The 17,531-nt window shown below is 27.5% G+C and overlaps 1 protein-coding gene across 7 annotated transcripts in view; it reads right to left on the bottom strand.

Moving 5' to 3' along the window:
• The window catches only part of LOC136973006 (tyrosine-protein phosphatase non-receptor type 11-like), a 66,374-nt gene that overhangs the window by 20,852 nt on the left and 27,991 nt on the right, over positions 1-17,531 (bottom strand). For all 7 annotated transcript variants that reach the window (XM_067267686.1, XM_067267687.1, XM_067267685.1 and 4 more), the window contains exons 2-6: positions 10,242-10,373; positions 9,310-9,504; positions 6,810-6,972; positions 6,487-6,714; positions 4,033-4,129 (exon numbers count right to left, since the gene is read on the bottom strand). In XM_067267686.1, coding sequence (XP_067123787.1) covers positions 4,033-4,129; positions 6,487-6,714; positions 6,810-6,972; positions 9,310-9,504; positions 10,242-10,373 — 815 coding nt within the window. The remainder of the gene's footprint in view (positions 1-4,032; positions 4,130-6,486; positions 6,715-6,809; positions 6,973-9,309; positions 9,505-10,241; positions 10,374-17,531) is intronic.

The following is a 17,531-nucleotide window of genomic DNA, read 5'->3' as shown; positions in this document are numbered from 1 at the left end:
GCAATACTTTTAATTTCAAAATTTAATTTAATTGTATACCTTTCACATATTAGGTAAACCGGAAAGTAATGTCATTTCTGCACATGTCAATACTTGTTTATCATTTATCAGCTCATTGTGTACTTCAAAGCTATGCAAAAGACATTTTAAGGTTAAAGTGACTTGTTTACTTGTAAATAATTAAATCTTAAATTTTTTTTTTTGCAATTTTGGGTGAAATGGCCAGCCAAATACCAGAAGAGGTACATATCCAGCATTGTATGCTTTTTGAATTTCACAAGGGTAGTAATGCAACAGTTGCTAGTAAAAACGTTTGTGATGTTTATCCAAGTGCATTAGATGTTCGTAAATGCCAAAGATGGTTTTCTAAGTTCAGATCCGGTAATTTTGATCTTTCCAACTCGTATTGATCAGGAAGATCAACAACTTTAGATAATGATGTGTTAAGGACAGAAGTGGAAGCAAATCCATATCAGACAATCAAGGAACTGTCAAACACTATTAACCAACCTTGCTCGACCATCCAAGAACATTTGCAGCAGATTGGTAAAATATGCAGAGCAGGTGTTTCGGTTCTGCATAATCTGTCTGAAGAAAACAAAGCTAACCGATCCACCACATGCAACTTATTGCTTCAACGGCACAATACAGAAGTGTTTTTTGATCGCTTGATCACTGGAGATGAAAAATGGGTCCTCTATGATAACCCAAAATGCAAAAGGCAGTGGCTCTCTCCAAATGAATTGCCACAAAGTACTGCTAAGCCAGGTTTACATCCCAAAAAAGTACTTTTGTGTGTTTGGTGAAGTATTCATGGAATTGTTCATTTTCAAGTGCTGAAACCTGGAAAAACTGTGAATGCAGACCTTTACTGTGAACAATTGGATCAAGTAAATCAATCTTTAATTGAAAAGTTTCCAGTGATTGTGAAGAGAAAAGGCATTATTCTGCAACATGATAATGCAAGACCACACTGTGCAAGACAAACCCTGGAAAAAATTAATGAATTGGGGTGGGAGGTATTGCCTCACCCACCATACTTGCCTGACATTGCACCATTGGATTTCCATTTATTCCAACAGCTACAACACTTTCTATGTGACAAAAAATTTGAAAATTTGAAATTTGGATGATTTTCGAAATACCATCTCCAGATATTTTGCTCAAAAACCAATTGGTTTTTATCGATCTGGCATTAAAAATTTGCACACTAGATGGCAAAAGGTTGTTGATAATGAGGGTGATTACATCATTGATTAAAAATAAAAACAAGTTAAAAATTTATTTGTTTGATTTTAATGTAAAAAAACAACATTACTTTCTGGTCGCCCTAATATATTAAAAACTAAAAAACTTACTATATATAAATGAAACTTCCAAATACATATAATATTTAAATCATATCTATAAAAATAAATTATTGGAAAATTTTATTCAAAGATGAAATACAATTATTATACTTTTCAATAGTATATTATAGCCGTCTTTTATTAAAAAGATAATTTGATTAAAAAAATTTAATTAAAAATAAGAATTTTTATAACAAAAGAATAAGTAATTCTGTTTAAAAATCTATTTAAATTATTTTTTAACAATCAGAACCATATTTAAAAATAATTAATTGATTTTCAGTAGTACTGAAATATTTAAAATTTTTACAGTACAGGAGTCAAACAAGCTGTAGTAAGCAACACTAACAATTTCTACAAAAAAAGACCTATTGTGAGTTGATGTATTTTCATTATTGAAAAACTATTTCATCAAATTTTAAACTTATATTTTTATTAAATCCTTAAAATTAATGATGATAAAGCCAATTTTACAATTAATTTTAAAATTTATAAAAAAATTTTATGCACACAACAATTCTGCTGGAAGCTTAAATACAAGAAAGATAAAAACTCTTAGGTTCAATAGCAGCCTACAAGAACATAACAATATAATAAATCTCTTTAAAAAATTAACTTTTTCAAGGATTTATTATGTTAGAGAAGGAATAAAAGTATAAAATATAAAACAAGAATTTATTTATTATGACATTGTCACAATGCTGGGTTGCAATTTTTAATCTTATTTTTAATTTATTTAACTTAAAATATATATTCTCCACTCTAAATTAGTAATGGCTGTACATCATACTTTTCCTTTAACAATATAGTCGTGCAAGTCAGCTATCTAATAACTTTCAGCAGAAAATTTTTGAACTGAAATAACATGACTTCTGGTTTGCATCAGAAATTCATATATAGTTAATTGAGGCCTCTGCCCCTAAGATTTCCATATCTGGTCTCATCTTTTATCTATCTAACTTGATTCTTAAGATTAAGGAAAGATGGACAAACAGACAACAATGGAAATTTATAAGTCTACAATTTTTTCAAATTACAACCCAACAACCAATAATACAGAAAAATGCAACTAAAGAGGGGTCAAAAAGACCCAAAATACATCTTACTGTCAATAATGTAATACAAAAAAAAATGTCAATAACATAATTGTGTTAAGCTAGATATTTATGCCTGATTTAAGAGCCAACAAGCAAGATTCTTAGTCATCATCAGGAAAAATATATGAAAAGGCAGTGTTCAACAAATAAAAAACAAAACAAAACAAAAAATGATGATAATCATAAAATTTCAAAATAATTTTATTTTTGTTAATTTAATTATTACTTCTTATAGTTAACTTTTATAAAAGTATTATTATTGAATAATAAACTAACAAAAACACACAGTTATAAAATATATACTGGTAACAAGTCAAATTGCATTTTAGAATTGCCTGAATGTGAACTACACTCCAGGATTAGATGCAGTCTCAAACAAACTCCATAACAGACTGACAGAAACATCAACAATAAACACATGCCTCAAGCTACAACCATACCATCTGTGTACAAAAATATTAAAAATAAACACTCATCAAACACGATAATATTAATCCATTACATCATCCACTGCCGTAAATAATCGGGCTATAAACGATTAAAGATTATAAATAAATTTGGCACTTGAGGTAGGCGTTAGGCACCATCTCTTATTAAAATTAATAATTATAATAATTTAAATAAATTTAGATTAAACTGGAAGAAAAGAATCGGCCCGAAGTGGGACTTGAACCCGCAACTCCCGCTTACTGTGCGGTCGCATTGCTGGTTACGCTACCCAGACTTCGATCTGATCTTCTCTTCCAGTATATATAAACCAATGAACTGAACTAGCAAAAACAACTGTGATTCAGAAAAAGTAAACAAATGCAAAAATACTACTCTCAGGTAATTTAATGACAAGAAAATGTGCACTTAACTGTTTTTATTAAATTTAGCAAAAGATTTTAAAATGTAAGTAAGAGTCCTATGAATTTTTTGTGGTTTTATTAAGAGAAGAAACTAAAAAATAAATGTTTGCATAAATATTACAGTCTGATTGATCAGTTTGACAAAACACTAAAAACACAAGGTTGCTTAGTGTTATTTTAAATTAAAAACAGAGTATCTTCATAGTACAAGTTGACTAATTATGCCAACATTATTATTACTAAATAGATATTATATTTTTGTAAGTTTATTTTTTTAAGAATGAAAATATGTTATTGGAGAAGATTTTGAATATAATTCTTTCTTAAAATTTTTTATAATACAGAATGCAAGTCACTGTGCAATTGTCTTTTTTATATTGTAATATCTCAAAATTAATCTATGTAGAATAAATCACAAATAATCTATAATATGGAGTATTCAATCAATTAGCAAAATATTTCTTCAGAATAAAAATATAAGGACAACATTCACTTAATCCGAGCAAAATGAAAAATGTATTTTTATAAATTAGAATTTATACCTATCAATATAATGCAATTTGTTCAAAATCAAAATTTTCTGATTAAAGAAGATGAAAGTGTTTACAAACTAGATTTTTAAACAGCTTTCTATCAAATATTTTAATAATAATGACTTCAAATAATAAGTTATCAATTATACTACTTTTATATATGAGTTTAAAGTTTAAAAATTTTTAAATTGATTTTACTTACATGGAAGTATATTCTTGTAACGATTTTTTGCTCTATTTTCTGGTTTTTGTCCTTCTTTTCTACTATATAAATGCTTACACTCTTGTTGTTGCAGATACTATTTAAAAATTAATAAGTTGATTACTAAAGCTATATTCTTAATACAAGATAGATAAAATTTTAAATTATCAGCTATTTAACAATTACAGTAGATTTAAATATATAATACTGTATAAAATTTATTTACAGTAATATGAACTTAAAATGGTAGTTTTTATAAACAACAAAAATAAATTATAATTTTCATTTCTATTTTTTTTATTTGACTGTGCTAAAATTTTACCAGACAGTTTGTTAAATTTATTCATTTATTACAGTTGCTACATATAATGTCCAGCAAGACAAGAAAGAAACTTTCCAAAATAAACCCTGAAACAACAACAAGATACAAAAACAATAATAATATCTTGCTTGCAAACAACAACAACTAACAAACAAATAAATAAATAAAATAAAACATTCAATTAAAATACAATAAAAATATATTTATTTTGAATTATTTGAATAGCATTACTAATTGATAGAATGTTGTTATTTATGAATTTTGTAGTTGCTTTAACAGTTAGAGTTTTGAAAAATTACTTATTCATTTTAAATTAACAGTAATGATTATTATCACTTTGTCTAGAGTGGTTTTCAAATGATACAAGTTAAAAACAAATTTTATGTTATTTTTCACTCTCCTAATTTAAATAACTGGACTGATTTTATATCAAAATTAGTTTCTTCCATATTTTTGTAGCATTGATAATAAATTTTATTAATATTTTTTTTATTTAGTCTGATATATTGCAATACAAAAATTTTATGATAACAAAATAAATAATTCTTTCATATTCTTAAAATATTTTATAATTTTAGTCATACTATTGTCATTTTCAGTATATATTAACTTTAAATATTAAAATATTTTAAGTTTTAAAAATTTTTTTACTCAATCTACTAGCATTTCTTTCTTTTGCTTTTAATTCATTTTTCATTCAACATGAAATGAATACATAATATTAATGATAAATTTATCATTATCAAAATATCATTTAATGGCTTTTCATTTGTTTATAGTTATTAACAAAATATACTCATTACCATAAAGATTAGCACACCAAGGAAGAGTTAACTGAGTTTGAGAAAGGAAGGACTCCTCTCTCAAACTCAGTTAGTTGTTCATATGGTCTTCAATTGCAACATAGAGGCATCTCTAGTGATGCAGCATCCCTCTGCAACAGGTAAACTACAGACAGGATGCCTTTGCATGCTTTTTCTATAGGCCAAAAGGGACAGAATTCTTGGTGTGCTAATTTTTACGGCAATGAGTGTATTTTAAACTTTATATAAATATATTAAATGTAAAATAATGATCAATTTATATGCCTTTGTGTCCTTAACTTAATGATTTCAACTTAAATTGCCAACTAGGACTTAACTATTATTAGGACTTATTATACTGGATAGCTGGCAGCTACCCATTGCAATTTAACAGGATTCAAAATAAATTTGAACACAGTAAAAATAAGGAAAAAACAGAAAAAATAATTATAAAAGACAATTGTATGAACACATTGATATAGTTAAACAAAAAGACAGAATAAACAACAACACAAGAAGAGAAATACACCAATCATGGAACAGCATCACCTTTAGAGGGAAAGAAGGGGAAGTATAAAAGGAGAAAACAAATAGGGTTAAGATGATGTTCAAGGAAAAGTGAAAACTTGATGATGTAAGTTTATTAGTATAGGTTTAAACCAATCTTCATTAATTTAATTATTTATATTGTTTTAAAAACAGGAATATGTTAGGATTTATATTATTGTTCTTTGCCTTTAATAAATTTGGATTCAAGGATGTATTTAAAAACCTGAGAATTGTAAGTTTTAAATTAATTTATTGCTGGGAATTTTATGTTTTTTAAATAAGTTTGTAACAATTTTAAATTTAAAATTTTTTAGAACATGTTGGTCGAATACCCACTGATGAGAGACCAACAGGTACGAAACACAAAGATATCATGTATGTGTTCAGATGATTTAAGTTGAAATTAAAATAATGGTGTATTTTAGACTAAAATTTTCTTCCTACTTGTTTCTTTTCTTGTTCTAAATTTTGATACATTCTGGAAATGTACCTCAATTTTATATCAAATAACCTCTCATATACTGAGAAATAAAGAAGTCCTAATCTTAACATATAAAATACAAATTTTGAATTAAATTCAAATATTCAGGTTATAATCACACTCATATTTAATTACAATCTATTCAAGATTAGTTAATTTCAAAAGTTATTCATTAGATTTGAAATATTAAATAGAAGATAGATGTTTCTCAATTTAATGCAATAATTTCTGAATAGAATTACATCATTTATAAATATCAAATTGAAAAAGTAAATTCATATGATTTGTAAAAATATTACCTCAAATTCTTCCCAAAATCCAGCTTTTCCACTACTGTGTTCATTATCTTTAGATAATTCTCTTACTCTTTTGTCAATAGTAGAAGCTGTTACTCGAGTTGCATTAAATGGTTGTTTCAAATGTACAACAGTTCCTGTTGTTTCCACCATTGGATTCTTTTTGTAATGTTCTACCAAATCTGCAAGACTATCAAATCTCTCTCCACCACCTACATCATATTTTCCATCCTAATTAAACAAATTAAATTTATTCTAAATTTCTGAAGTATTTTAGAAATTCATTTCTATTAAAAACATAGAAAATGAAAAATAATAGACCTTACTTGACATCGAATCATTACATGAGTAACTTTATCATCTGTTCTTACTGAAAGGACAAAGTCTCCAGGTTTACTAAGACTTTCTCTCACTAAAAAACTACCATTTTTCCCTTTTTCTAATACTAATCTTTCAGCATCTTTTCCAGATAAATGCCCATGAAACCACCTAAATAAAATATTCAATCACTATAAGTAATTGGTCATTTATAAATATAAATGGAAAAGTTATTTGATAAAATTCATAAAATAATTTATACTTATGAATTGTTTTAACATGCTTTAACACGTTGACTGCCTAGATAATTTATTTATATTAATGCTATCTGAAATAAATTTAATTAACAACAAATATATGTTGATATAATTTTCATAAATTTACAATTAAATTATAACAACATTTAAGTAAATTGCATGATATTTAAAAAACATGAAATATAACTAACAGATAAACTATATAATTATTTTAACACACACAAACAAACAATCTATCTATAGTTTATGTATATTTTATAACCTATAAAACATAGGTTATAAAATATACATAAACTATAGATAGATTGTTTTCCATTATTAATATATATAAAAACTAATAATATTTAGAAACTTGTTTTTTGAGAAAATAAATTAGAGAAATAGATTTGTCTTATTCTATTTGTTAAACTTAAAAACATATTTTGTCATCTTTCCGTTAATTAAAATGACATCTATATAGTGAAATTTAATTAAAAATAGATATACATAAACTAATTTTGAAATATTTTATATTCTTGCTTTTTCACAATAATTCCAACTAAAAGATTAATTTTATACCAATGCAAAAATGTTCTTGAAACATGTTATCCTAACAACTGAAACTTTGCCAAGAATACAGTCTAACTCTAACTTATAAGTTTAACTCATTCCTGAAAATCTCTCGTAATTTGAACTCTTGTATTTGGATTAATCAATTAAAAACATCACAAATAATAAAATTATAGATATTTTTATTACTTTAAAAGTAATTGTTAGAACAATGATGAGGCAGTCCTTTAATTTGTTATGTTATTCTCGCTTTTGGTTTCAGTGTATAAATGAATACAATGAATTTACACAATCATATGTCAATTTATATTTTTGTATTTAAACTGATTGTTCTAAATTCCTGTAATGTTTCTTTTTTCAAACATTTATACTTATTTATAAACTGAGCAAAAAATATTTTGCTCAGTTTTTGTGACTTTCTACATTACAAATTTATGTACATTAATTTTTCCACCTGTAGTCTCTAGACAATAGGCATATTCAATGTACTGAGAAAGACTTTCCAAAAAAATCAAAAACATTTGATAGATAAAGTTTGCTGAAATTCTTTTGATCTACATTTTTATAAAATTAGCTTAAGAAGAGGCAGAATGTTATGACTAATTTTAAATAGTAATAAAAGCCATTTATTTTGATCGTACATATTCATTTTTTCAATGTAATTTTCATAGTGACACATTTTTCCAAAGTTTCAATCCATTTTTACATTTCATGTATAAAAAAATGTTCTGACTTTTTCTTTATCCAAATAGAGTAGCTTGAGCTTTGTCACCCAATCAAAAACATTGATCTTTCAACATCATTTTTAATTTTGTATATTTTTTAATAACCAGAAATTTGACAGTACTAAATCTGAGCTGTAGAAATGATAAAGAATAATTTGTAACTTCAAGTTCTTAAGTGTCTTCACTGCTTCCTTATTGAAGTGTAATCTTGCATTATCATGATACAAGAAAAAGAATTCATTCTGACTTACTCTGTGAATAAATTTCTTAAGTGCTTGTAAGGTTTCATAATATTTCACTGAATTGAATGTTTTGCTCTTTGCCAGATACTTCATATAAACTACTCCCTTTCCATGTTCTTCATGGCATCTGCCAACTATCCCAAAATCCATCTACTGCAAAATTTTTCTGTGATTCAAAGACTGGCTAATGTTTTTCCCTCTTCACTGATGAGTAGTTAGAACAATTTTCCTTTGCTTAATTTGGCAATTTTCTCAAATCTGATTATCAACAAGATTCTCCTCATGCATTACTAAAATTGGTATGTGCATTGAACATACATTTCATGTCTATTGCATCTTTTGGATTTATAGTCCATGTCTAAACATTCTTTACATCTATACATCCATCATCATAAATGGTTTGTGAATATTTATGAATTCAGACAGGAATACAACCTTCCAATGCTAAACATTCAATCATTGATTTTTGTTTTGTACAGAAGGAGGAAGATAATAAGTTCATGTTTAAACTTGATTGCTATACAACAGTAAAACACAATGATCAGAGATTGTGTACTAGATAGTGGTCACATGTTTCTATCCCTGTATTTCACAAAATGTAAGGTATCCCTCTAACAACTCTTATAATTATATAATAAAAATTCAATTATGAAATTTCTATTTTATAAGAAATAAAATCTATTTCTATAATTATAAAAGATTATAAATTAATTAGCAAATTTTAATAGTATATACCTTTCTGTAGTTGGATCAGCACACATCAATGGATATTTTAATTCAATAATTTCCCCATTTTTCTCTCTTAATTGTGCTTGTTTCTCCATATAATGCTGCACCAATTCAGCTAATGTTGCAAATTTTTCACCTCCATATAAATCATAAAAATCCCCTGTATTTTGAATTTTTATGTGTGTGACTTCCCCGTTCCTCCTAAAAGTAAAAATACTAATATGAAATTAATTCTGAATTTTTTTTATAATGATTTCATAAATTCTAAGAAAAAGTTTATTAAATTACATGCAAATTTCTAAACACAAAAAAAAACAACAGTCATTACTAAGTGCATAAATTCAAATCAAACTTTTGGAAATTAACTAAACCAGACTGGCTAAACAGTTTTAATAGTTGCAAATTTGATCAAATTAAAAGACAATAATATTGAAAACATATAACAAAATGCTATCTTTTGGAAAAGTCCAATACTACAAACTTTTACAAAATTAATTTTGGATTTTTATTACTAAATTATAAAAATCTCATACAAAATCACAAAATTCATACAATAAACTACAAAACTTTTAAAATTCATTACAAAAATTAAGTAATTATGAAATAATTATGAAAATTATGGTTATTATAATTATGAAAATTAATTCAAGTAATTATGAAAATTATCAAAAATTCAAAATTAACTTTGTAACGAACTGAAAGAATTGCATGTTTCTGAACAAATGTAGAAACTAGACAATTTATTATTTGCATTCATCAAAATTCTGGACAAATTCTAATTGAGTTGGATCAACTTATAACACTTTTTTTTCTTTTTTTATTTCTAAAGATTGATAGTTTGAAAATATGTTATCTGATAAATGTACCATTTTCCATTTCAGTTATACAGTAAACCATTTTAAATGCAAATAGATTACTTGTAAAATGCAAATCCTTACCTAACAGAAAGTGTGAAATCTCCAGGATTTGATTTACTTGGTCTTGCAAGAAAGCTTCCGTCAAATCCTCTTTCCATTAATAATCTCTCAGCTTCCACACCACTGATATTTGGGTGAAACCATCGGCCATGGCTGAAATTTTAACAAAAATTTTAAAAAGTTGTTTATTACTTATAACTTAAAAGCTTTTCAACATAAAAGACATGAGATATTAAAAATACAGTAATATGATATTCATACAAAGCTATTATTATTCACTTTCCAAGAGAAAACTATTTTTAAATAATAAGTTAATTACACTGAATAGCGATTACTAATTTTTACAAATAAATGTTCTGGAAAGTGATTTTAGACAAATTCAGTATTAAGAAGTCCATATTTTTATGCTTTTTTACATTAATGGGTAGAAAATTAATTATATTCATTCATGCAGTAAATTTGAAATGATCTTTGATGAGAAATTAACTCTTAAACATCCATATATATGCAGATATACATCCCAAAGCCAAACGTATCAATACTAAAGTAAACGATCACTGTAATTAATCAAGCTATTTTTTGCTACTATTAATGATTAAATATTAAGTAATTTGGTATTAGAGATCAATGTTTAGGTGCTACCTCTTATTGAAATTAATATTTATTAAATAATTTAGAACAGTCTGAAAGAAAGGAAAAAAGAATTAGCCCTGAACAGGATTCAAACCCACAACCTCCTCTTACCATGTGGTGTGATGCCAGTTATGCTATCCAGGATGCATTTATATACATACATACATACATACATACATACATACATACATACATACATACAACATGCTGGTAAAGCAATAGCTGGCTGAGTGCCATAGTGGAAAAGTAGGCTTGTCTCTGGTTGGTTAGTTGGTGCCCGTGAGTAATTGTGAATGATTATATCAATATTTAAATGTCTGGAAGTGAAAAATTGTTCGAAGGTTTGGGTAATGTAACTGGCAGCGCAGCGCACAGTAAGAGTAGGTTGCAGGTTCAAATCTCACTCTGGGCTGATTCTTTTCTTCCAGACTGTTCTAAATTATAATAATTTTAATATTTATTAAATAATTAAATTTCAATAAGAGATAGCACCTACCTCTAATACCAAATTACTTAATTTTTAATTTATTAACAGTAGCAAAAAATAGCCAGATTACTTACAGCAATCATTTGGTTTACTTTTAAACATCATATTGATAAAGTAATAAAATTTAGCGACAGACAAATAACTAACTTCCAGTGTATAATATAGAAAATGAAGGCTACATAAATATTTTCCATCTCCTTCAGGTGCAACTGAATGGTTACTTGATGAAATGTTATAAAAATTAATGTCTATTTATAAAAATTTTTAAAACAATGTAATTTGAACAACCATTCTAAAATATAAATATAAATTTAATGTGATATTTTTGAATGATCTTTTGAATTACATTATTTTTAAAATTTTTACAAATAGGCATTAGTTCCGATAATGTTCCATCAGGTAACAGTACAGTCGCACCTGAATAACTCAGGAGGAGTTGGAAAATATTTGTGTAGTCTTCATTTTCTTTATTATACACACTGGAAGTTGGTTCTTGGTCTGTTGCTAAGTTTTATTACTTTATCAATATCAAACGTTTGTGCAATGTTCATTTTTTGTATTATATGCACCAGAAGTTGGTTCTGTGTCTTTTGTACATATATCCTTGTGTGGAGTGGTGTGTATATTAAAATTTAGCTTTCAAAAGAGGAATCTTGTGGCATTACAGTAACGTAATTTCATTTTGAGATCTCTCTTCTTCACTAATTTTTATCCTTGGTTGACTATTGTCTACCTGTATGGTCAACAGCAGCACAGCTCCTTTGCTTCTGAACAAATTTTAAAATACACTTTGTAAGGTTTATCTTTTGCTTAATAAGCTAGGTTATCTATTGTATACTAACTCAAGCATAGTGGTGCAAATAAGATTTGGATTCCCAAAATTCCTTGTACAGTACATATTGGTTATTGTGATTAGCTTTTATTTTATTAGTATTTTAATGAGTTACATTCTCTACGTAATACTTTCATCCACATTCCTCTAGACCAACTCAAAATTTAGTTTGTCATTTCCTTATTTTCATCTTCCTTTATCTAGACAGTAATTCTTTTATTTGTGCTGTTACAGCAACTTAAATGTGGAACACTTTTTTATTTTCTGATTTAAGTTTGTTAAATTTAAGTGTAAAAAATATACTATAATTTATCATTGTAATTCTTTTATTATTTATACGTGTGTTTTATTTATCTTATAATGTTTAATTCTATTTTTTTAATGTTTTAATATTATATTCTGTTCATCAATTTTTATATATTTTGTAAAATTTATTTCTTGTTCTTAAGTTTTTAATTATGTTTATGCACTTTACTGTTCTGATGTATTTTGTTACTATTGTTTTTATGAGGTAAACCATTTATTTTGTTTGGATAGTCATAACATGCTATATAGCATTACTTGCAGATGTAAATAAATATGTGAAAATATATAATGCTATAAATTTGCATTATAGCTTTAAAAAATCAATACAAGTAATCTATTAAACTAAATGATAAAGAAATATTTTGAAAATAGTTATGTATCTGTTGAATGTGTATATAAGTCAAATTTTGATATAGCATTCTCTTAAACACCACCATTCTTGTAAAGCATCAATGAATACTTGTGAGTTGATCCTTGTGATACAACTTAATACTTAACTGTAAATTACTAAATGTAAAATTTTTGCAAATGACATTGCTATCACAAATAATATAATTTTCAAACTCTCCAATTCAAACTTATATGTAGACTTCAATACGTGGTATGATCCAAAATTCAGGGACTGCAGTAATCTATGACAACAAAAGCATGTATTTGAAGTTACAGCATATGAAATGGATTCTACCAAACCACCTCTACGTGTTCAGGTTAATTTCACCCATGCCATGTGATTAAACCGCGAGCGCTGCTGTTTTTTTCCAGAGATAGTTACCTTTGTTCTGCGACGTAATCAAAGTGGAGTTTCAAGAACAACCTCCAACATTTCGACTTCGCCATGGTAGAATCACCGTACACCTTTCTTAGCAATTTTAAAGTCTCCGTAGCTGTTTTACCTAAACGCTGACAAAATTTAATGTTGGAGGTTGTTCTTGAAACTCCACTTTGATTACGTTGCAGAACAAAGGTAACTATCTCCAGAAAAAAAAACAGTAGCGTTCGCGGTTTAATCACATGGCATGGGTGAAATTAACCTGAACACGTAGAGGTGGTTTGGTAGAATCCATTTCATACGCTGTAACTTCAAATACATGCTTTTGTTGTCATAGATTACTGCAGTCCCCGAACTTTTGGATTGTACCACGTATTACATGTAATTCTTATTGTATGAAGTACTTCAGTTTAGCACAACACTTGATTTACTGTCAGTTTCTGAAGTAAGACATGAATTGTGGAACTAAACCAAGGTTTTACTGTGTATATTTTTAAAAGAATAATTTGAAAAGTTTATTACAACACTTTTTTTATATTCTTAATATATTTTCATACAAAAATAATCATACCCTAAACAGCATGGTTTTTTAAAATCAAACATTTTCAATCCATTTGATAGACCACCTTTAGGATATACCATATAAGGCAAAGATCCACTAGCGTAAAAACGGGCGTAAAACTCCTCGCCGTAAAACTTTTAATCACGTGACCTATTTGCGTTTGGATTGCAGTGGAGGTCCGGCTAGTGAACTTTTTATGGCGATGGTGCTGTCGAAGTTACGCCTGTACGGTTGTATACGTGATATATCAATATAAAGACAATGATTATATTCTACGAGTTTTTTCTGTACTATAATCACAAATGTAGTAAAAATGATATCTTTACTTTTATATGTTAACTTTTATTATCATACTATTAAGATAATATACAGCACTTATAAGCTTAGCTTTTTTAGTATATACTCCTCGAAATTGAAGGATTTTCCTTTGGCTGTCCATATCACGTGTTTTAGACATTCATTATTATAATCAGGATACCTCCTGTCGTAGATACATGAATACTTTTGGATGTTTTCGATAAATCTTTCCAGATCTATTCTAGAGTAGCCATGAGAGAACATACACAAAAGCTTGTTTTCCGCCATTTTTGCACCGTGTCACAATGACCTAGATTTCACTGACTTCTGACTGGTGGATGGTGCCATTTTACGGCCGTATTTGTGTTGAAAGTTGAGCACTGCTCAACTTGCTTTTATGCTGGTTTTACGACTTGCTCAGGCGTAAAATATCATGGTCATGTGTTTAAAGGCTTTTACGGCAAGGGGTTTTGCACCTGTTTTTATGTTAGTGGAGTCTTGGCCTAACTATTCTAAACAGAACACAGAACATGTTCCAAACTCTGCTAATTCAAGGTGTGATATTCCTCTGAAGTTAGAAAACAGCATTGATATCAAATCTATATTTTCATATGTAATTATATTTCTAGAATTGTTTATTTTTATTAAAGTCTTTAACAAATTCTATTTCCTATAGGTTATGAGTAAAAATGATATAAATGTAACCTCCTTAATCCTATTGTCAAATATAGTGTGTGATAAAAAATTTAATTTATATAATAAAATGGTTATAAATGAAATAAGAAGAAAAAAATGCATTTTGGAATTGTTCTATCCTATTTCTCTGATATGTGACAAGAAGATGACCATTAAATGATGGCCAAAAATATTTGTCCAAGAATTAAAGTCATTTTACTTTATCTATATTAATAATAATATAATCTTAAACAAAGAAACTAACTGAACTTAAATCAGAAACATTAATTGAAAGAATTACTGTCTTCTGATGTTACAACAGTGTATTTAAAATAAATTTTTATCATCATACAAAAGTGAAAGTATTTTCAATAAGAAACAGTTCTGTCATCTTCATGCATAAATCTTCAAAATTAGAATAGTTTTTTGAGATGGTTAAGTAGATAAGTTTGAAAAGAATAACATTCAAATAAACATAGCATAAGGAATTTGAAATTTAAATTAAAACAAGCAGTTGTTGTAATAGAAAAATATAGAAATATGAAAATTAGATACAAAATAGATATTCACAGAAACTAAACATAATCAAATAAAATTAGTCATATAACAATAGTTTCAAGTTAAACCATTGCCCTTATAATAAAAATGCAGTTTTGATATGCACATCATAAGGGAGAGGATTCTTGTATGAAAAATAGAAAAGTAATCTCTGATTTCAACATTGTTGGAAGAACCATGTACGATATGACATCAAAAGTAGATGTTAAAACCAGTTTAGATAGTTCTATGGTTTGGTTACCCTGTTTTAAATATTTTTTATGTTCACTAAGTTGACACACTAAGATTCTAGCTGTAGATCTAACGTTGTGCATGATAAATTTGTTTCGGTGTTTTTGAGAGGTACAGTGCTTGACATGCACTTGATTTCTCCATAAGGTTGTAGGAGTCCATCATTACAGAGTAATCTGCAGAGAGCAAGATGGGTATAATTGGGATACATAATAAAACATTTAACACCTTATATCGCTGAGAATACTTTATTTAATCACAAACGTTTTCAGCCTATTCCATTAGGCTGAAAACATTTGTGATTAAATAAAGTATTCTCAGCGATATAAGGTTTTAAATGTTTTATTAAGTGTTTTAAAAGGAAGCTGAGTTTGATATTTAATTAATTATAATTGGGATAGTTATATTTTAGAATTTGAATAGCTTTGATAGTACCAGTGAAAGTTCAGCTAAGTTTTGAATGGAACCAATGACAATATACCTTTGTTTCTTTTTACTACTTGTAGTTGAAATTGGGAACAAATCACATCCAATGGTTAAGAAATTTTTAATAATATAATACTTGCATGTTTGTGTAATATTGTTAAAAATTTATTTAAAATATATATAGTTTAACATCAGAAAATAAAATTGTTCTTTCAAGTAGTAGCATCTATTTAATGATATTAAAAATATTTATAATTCATTTATACATATTTAAAAAACATATAAGCAATCTGTTTTAAAAAACTACTGAGAAATGTTAAAATATTTTTGATATATGTTCTATATTACTTTACTATGAAATATTTCTATTATTTGTATACTAAGACTTTTTGTTTTAAATTTGTTAGTTTTAAAAAATATTTCAATACTGTACTACATTACATATAAATACTAAAAATTTAAATATCTCTGTAGATATAAGTATCATTATAAAACTTGTCACAATAATTACTAAATGAATGATTCCAAATTCCAAACTTATTTAATTAATAAATATGCAACTATTGGGTTGTATCGGAAAGTTCGTAGTGAATTTTTAGATATGTCGACAGTATGAGACACCGATTGACGCGAAAATGATTAGAATTGTACAAACCAATGAATATTACGATAAATGACCTTGAGACGCGTCCGTTACAAAAAAACCGTTAAGATTATTCAAATAGCGTTTAATTTGGCTCATTGCAAAAATGGATGCGAACAACGTGCATTATCGACACTTGTTTCTTTTCTTTTTTCGTAAATGCAAAAATGCTGTACAAACAGCAAAAAAGATATGTGATGTTTATGGTGAGAGTGCTGTATCAGAATCAACTGTTCGAAAGTGGTTTGCAAAATTTAAAACGGGTAATTTCAGCCTTGAAGATGCTCCTCGCTCAGGAAGACCTCCTGTTATTGAAGAGGACCAAATCAAAGCATTATTGGATGAAAACTCTCATTACACAACTCGAGAGATTGCAGACATAGTGAAGTCATCAAACAGTACTGTATTTCAACATCTAAAGAAGCTCGGATACGTGAATCGTTATGACATTTGGATACCTCACGACTTAACGGAAAAAAACTTACTGGATCGCATCTCCATTTGTGATTCTCTTGAAAAATGAAATGAAAATGACCCTTTTTTGAAGCGTTTAGTGACAGGTGATGAAAAGTGGATCATTTATAACAACATCAGCCGAAAACGATCGTGGGGTAAGAAAAATGAATCACCATTAAAAACTCCAAAGGCCGGTCTTCATCCAAAGAAGGTCATGCTCACTGTCTGGTGGGATTGGAAAGGAATCCTGTACTATGAGCTGCTTCCACAGAATCAAACAATTGATTCTGATAAGTATTGTTCCCAATTGGATAAGCTGAACATGGCAATTAAAGAAAAACGTCCGGAACTGGCCAATAAAAAAGGCATTGTGTTTCACCAAGATAATGCCAGACCTCACACGTCTTTACGAACACGCCAAAAATTATTGGAACTA

The sequence above is a fragment of the Centruroides vittatus genome, unplaced genomic scaffold (assembly GCF_030686945.1).
Source record: "Centruroides vittatus isolate TY-2023 unplaced genomic scaffold, ASM3068694v2 contig_3071, whole genome shotgun sequence".
Taxonomy (NCBI): domain Eukaryota; kingdom Metazoa; phylum Arthropoda; class Arachnida; order Scorpiones; family Buthidae; genus Centruroides; species Centruroides vittatus.
The sequence above is the reverse complement of the archived record's forward strand: the minus strand, read 5'-3'. Positions and strand labels throughout refer to the sequence as shown.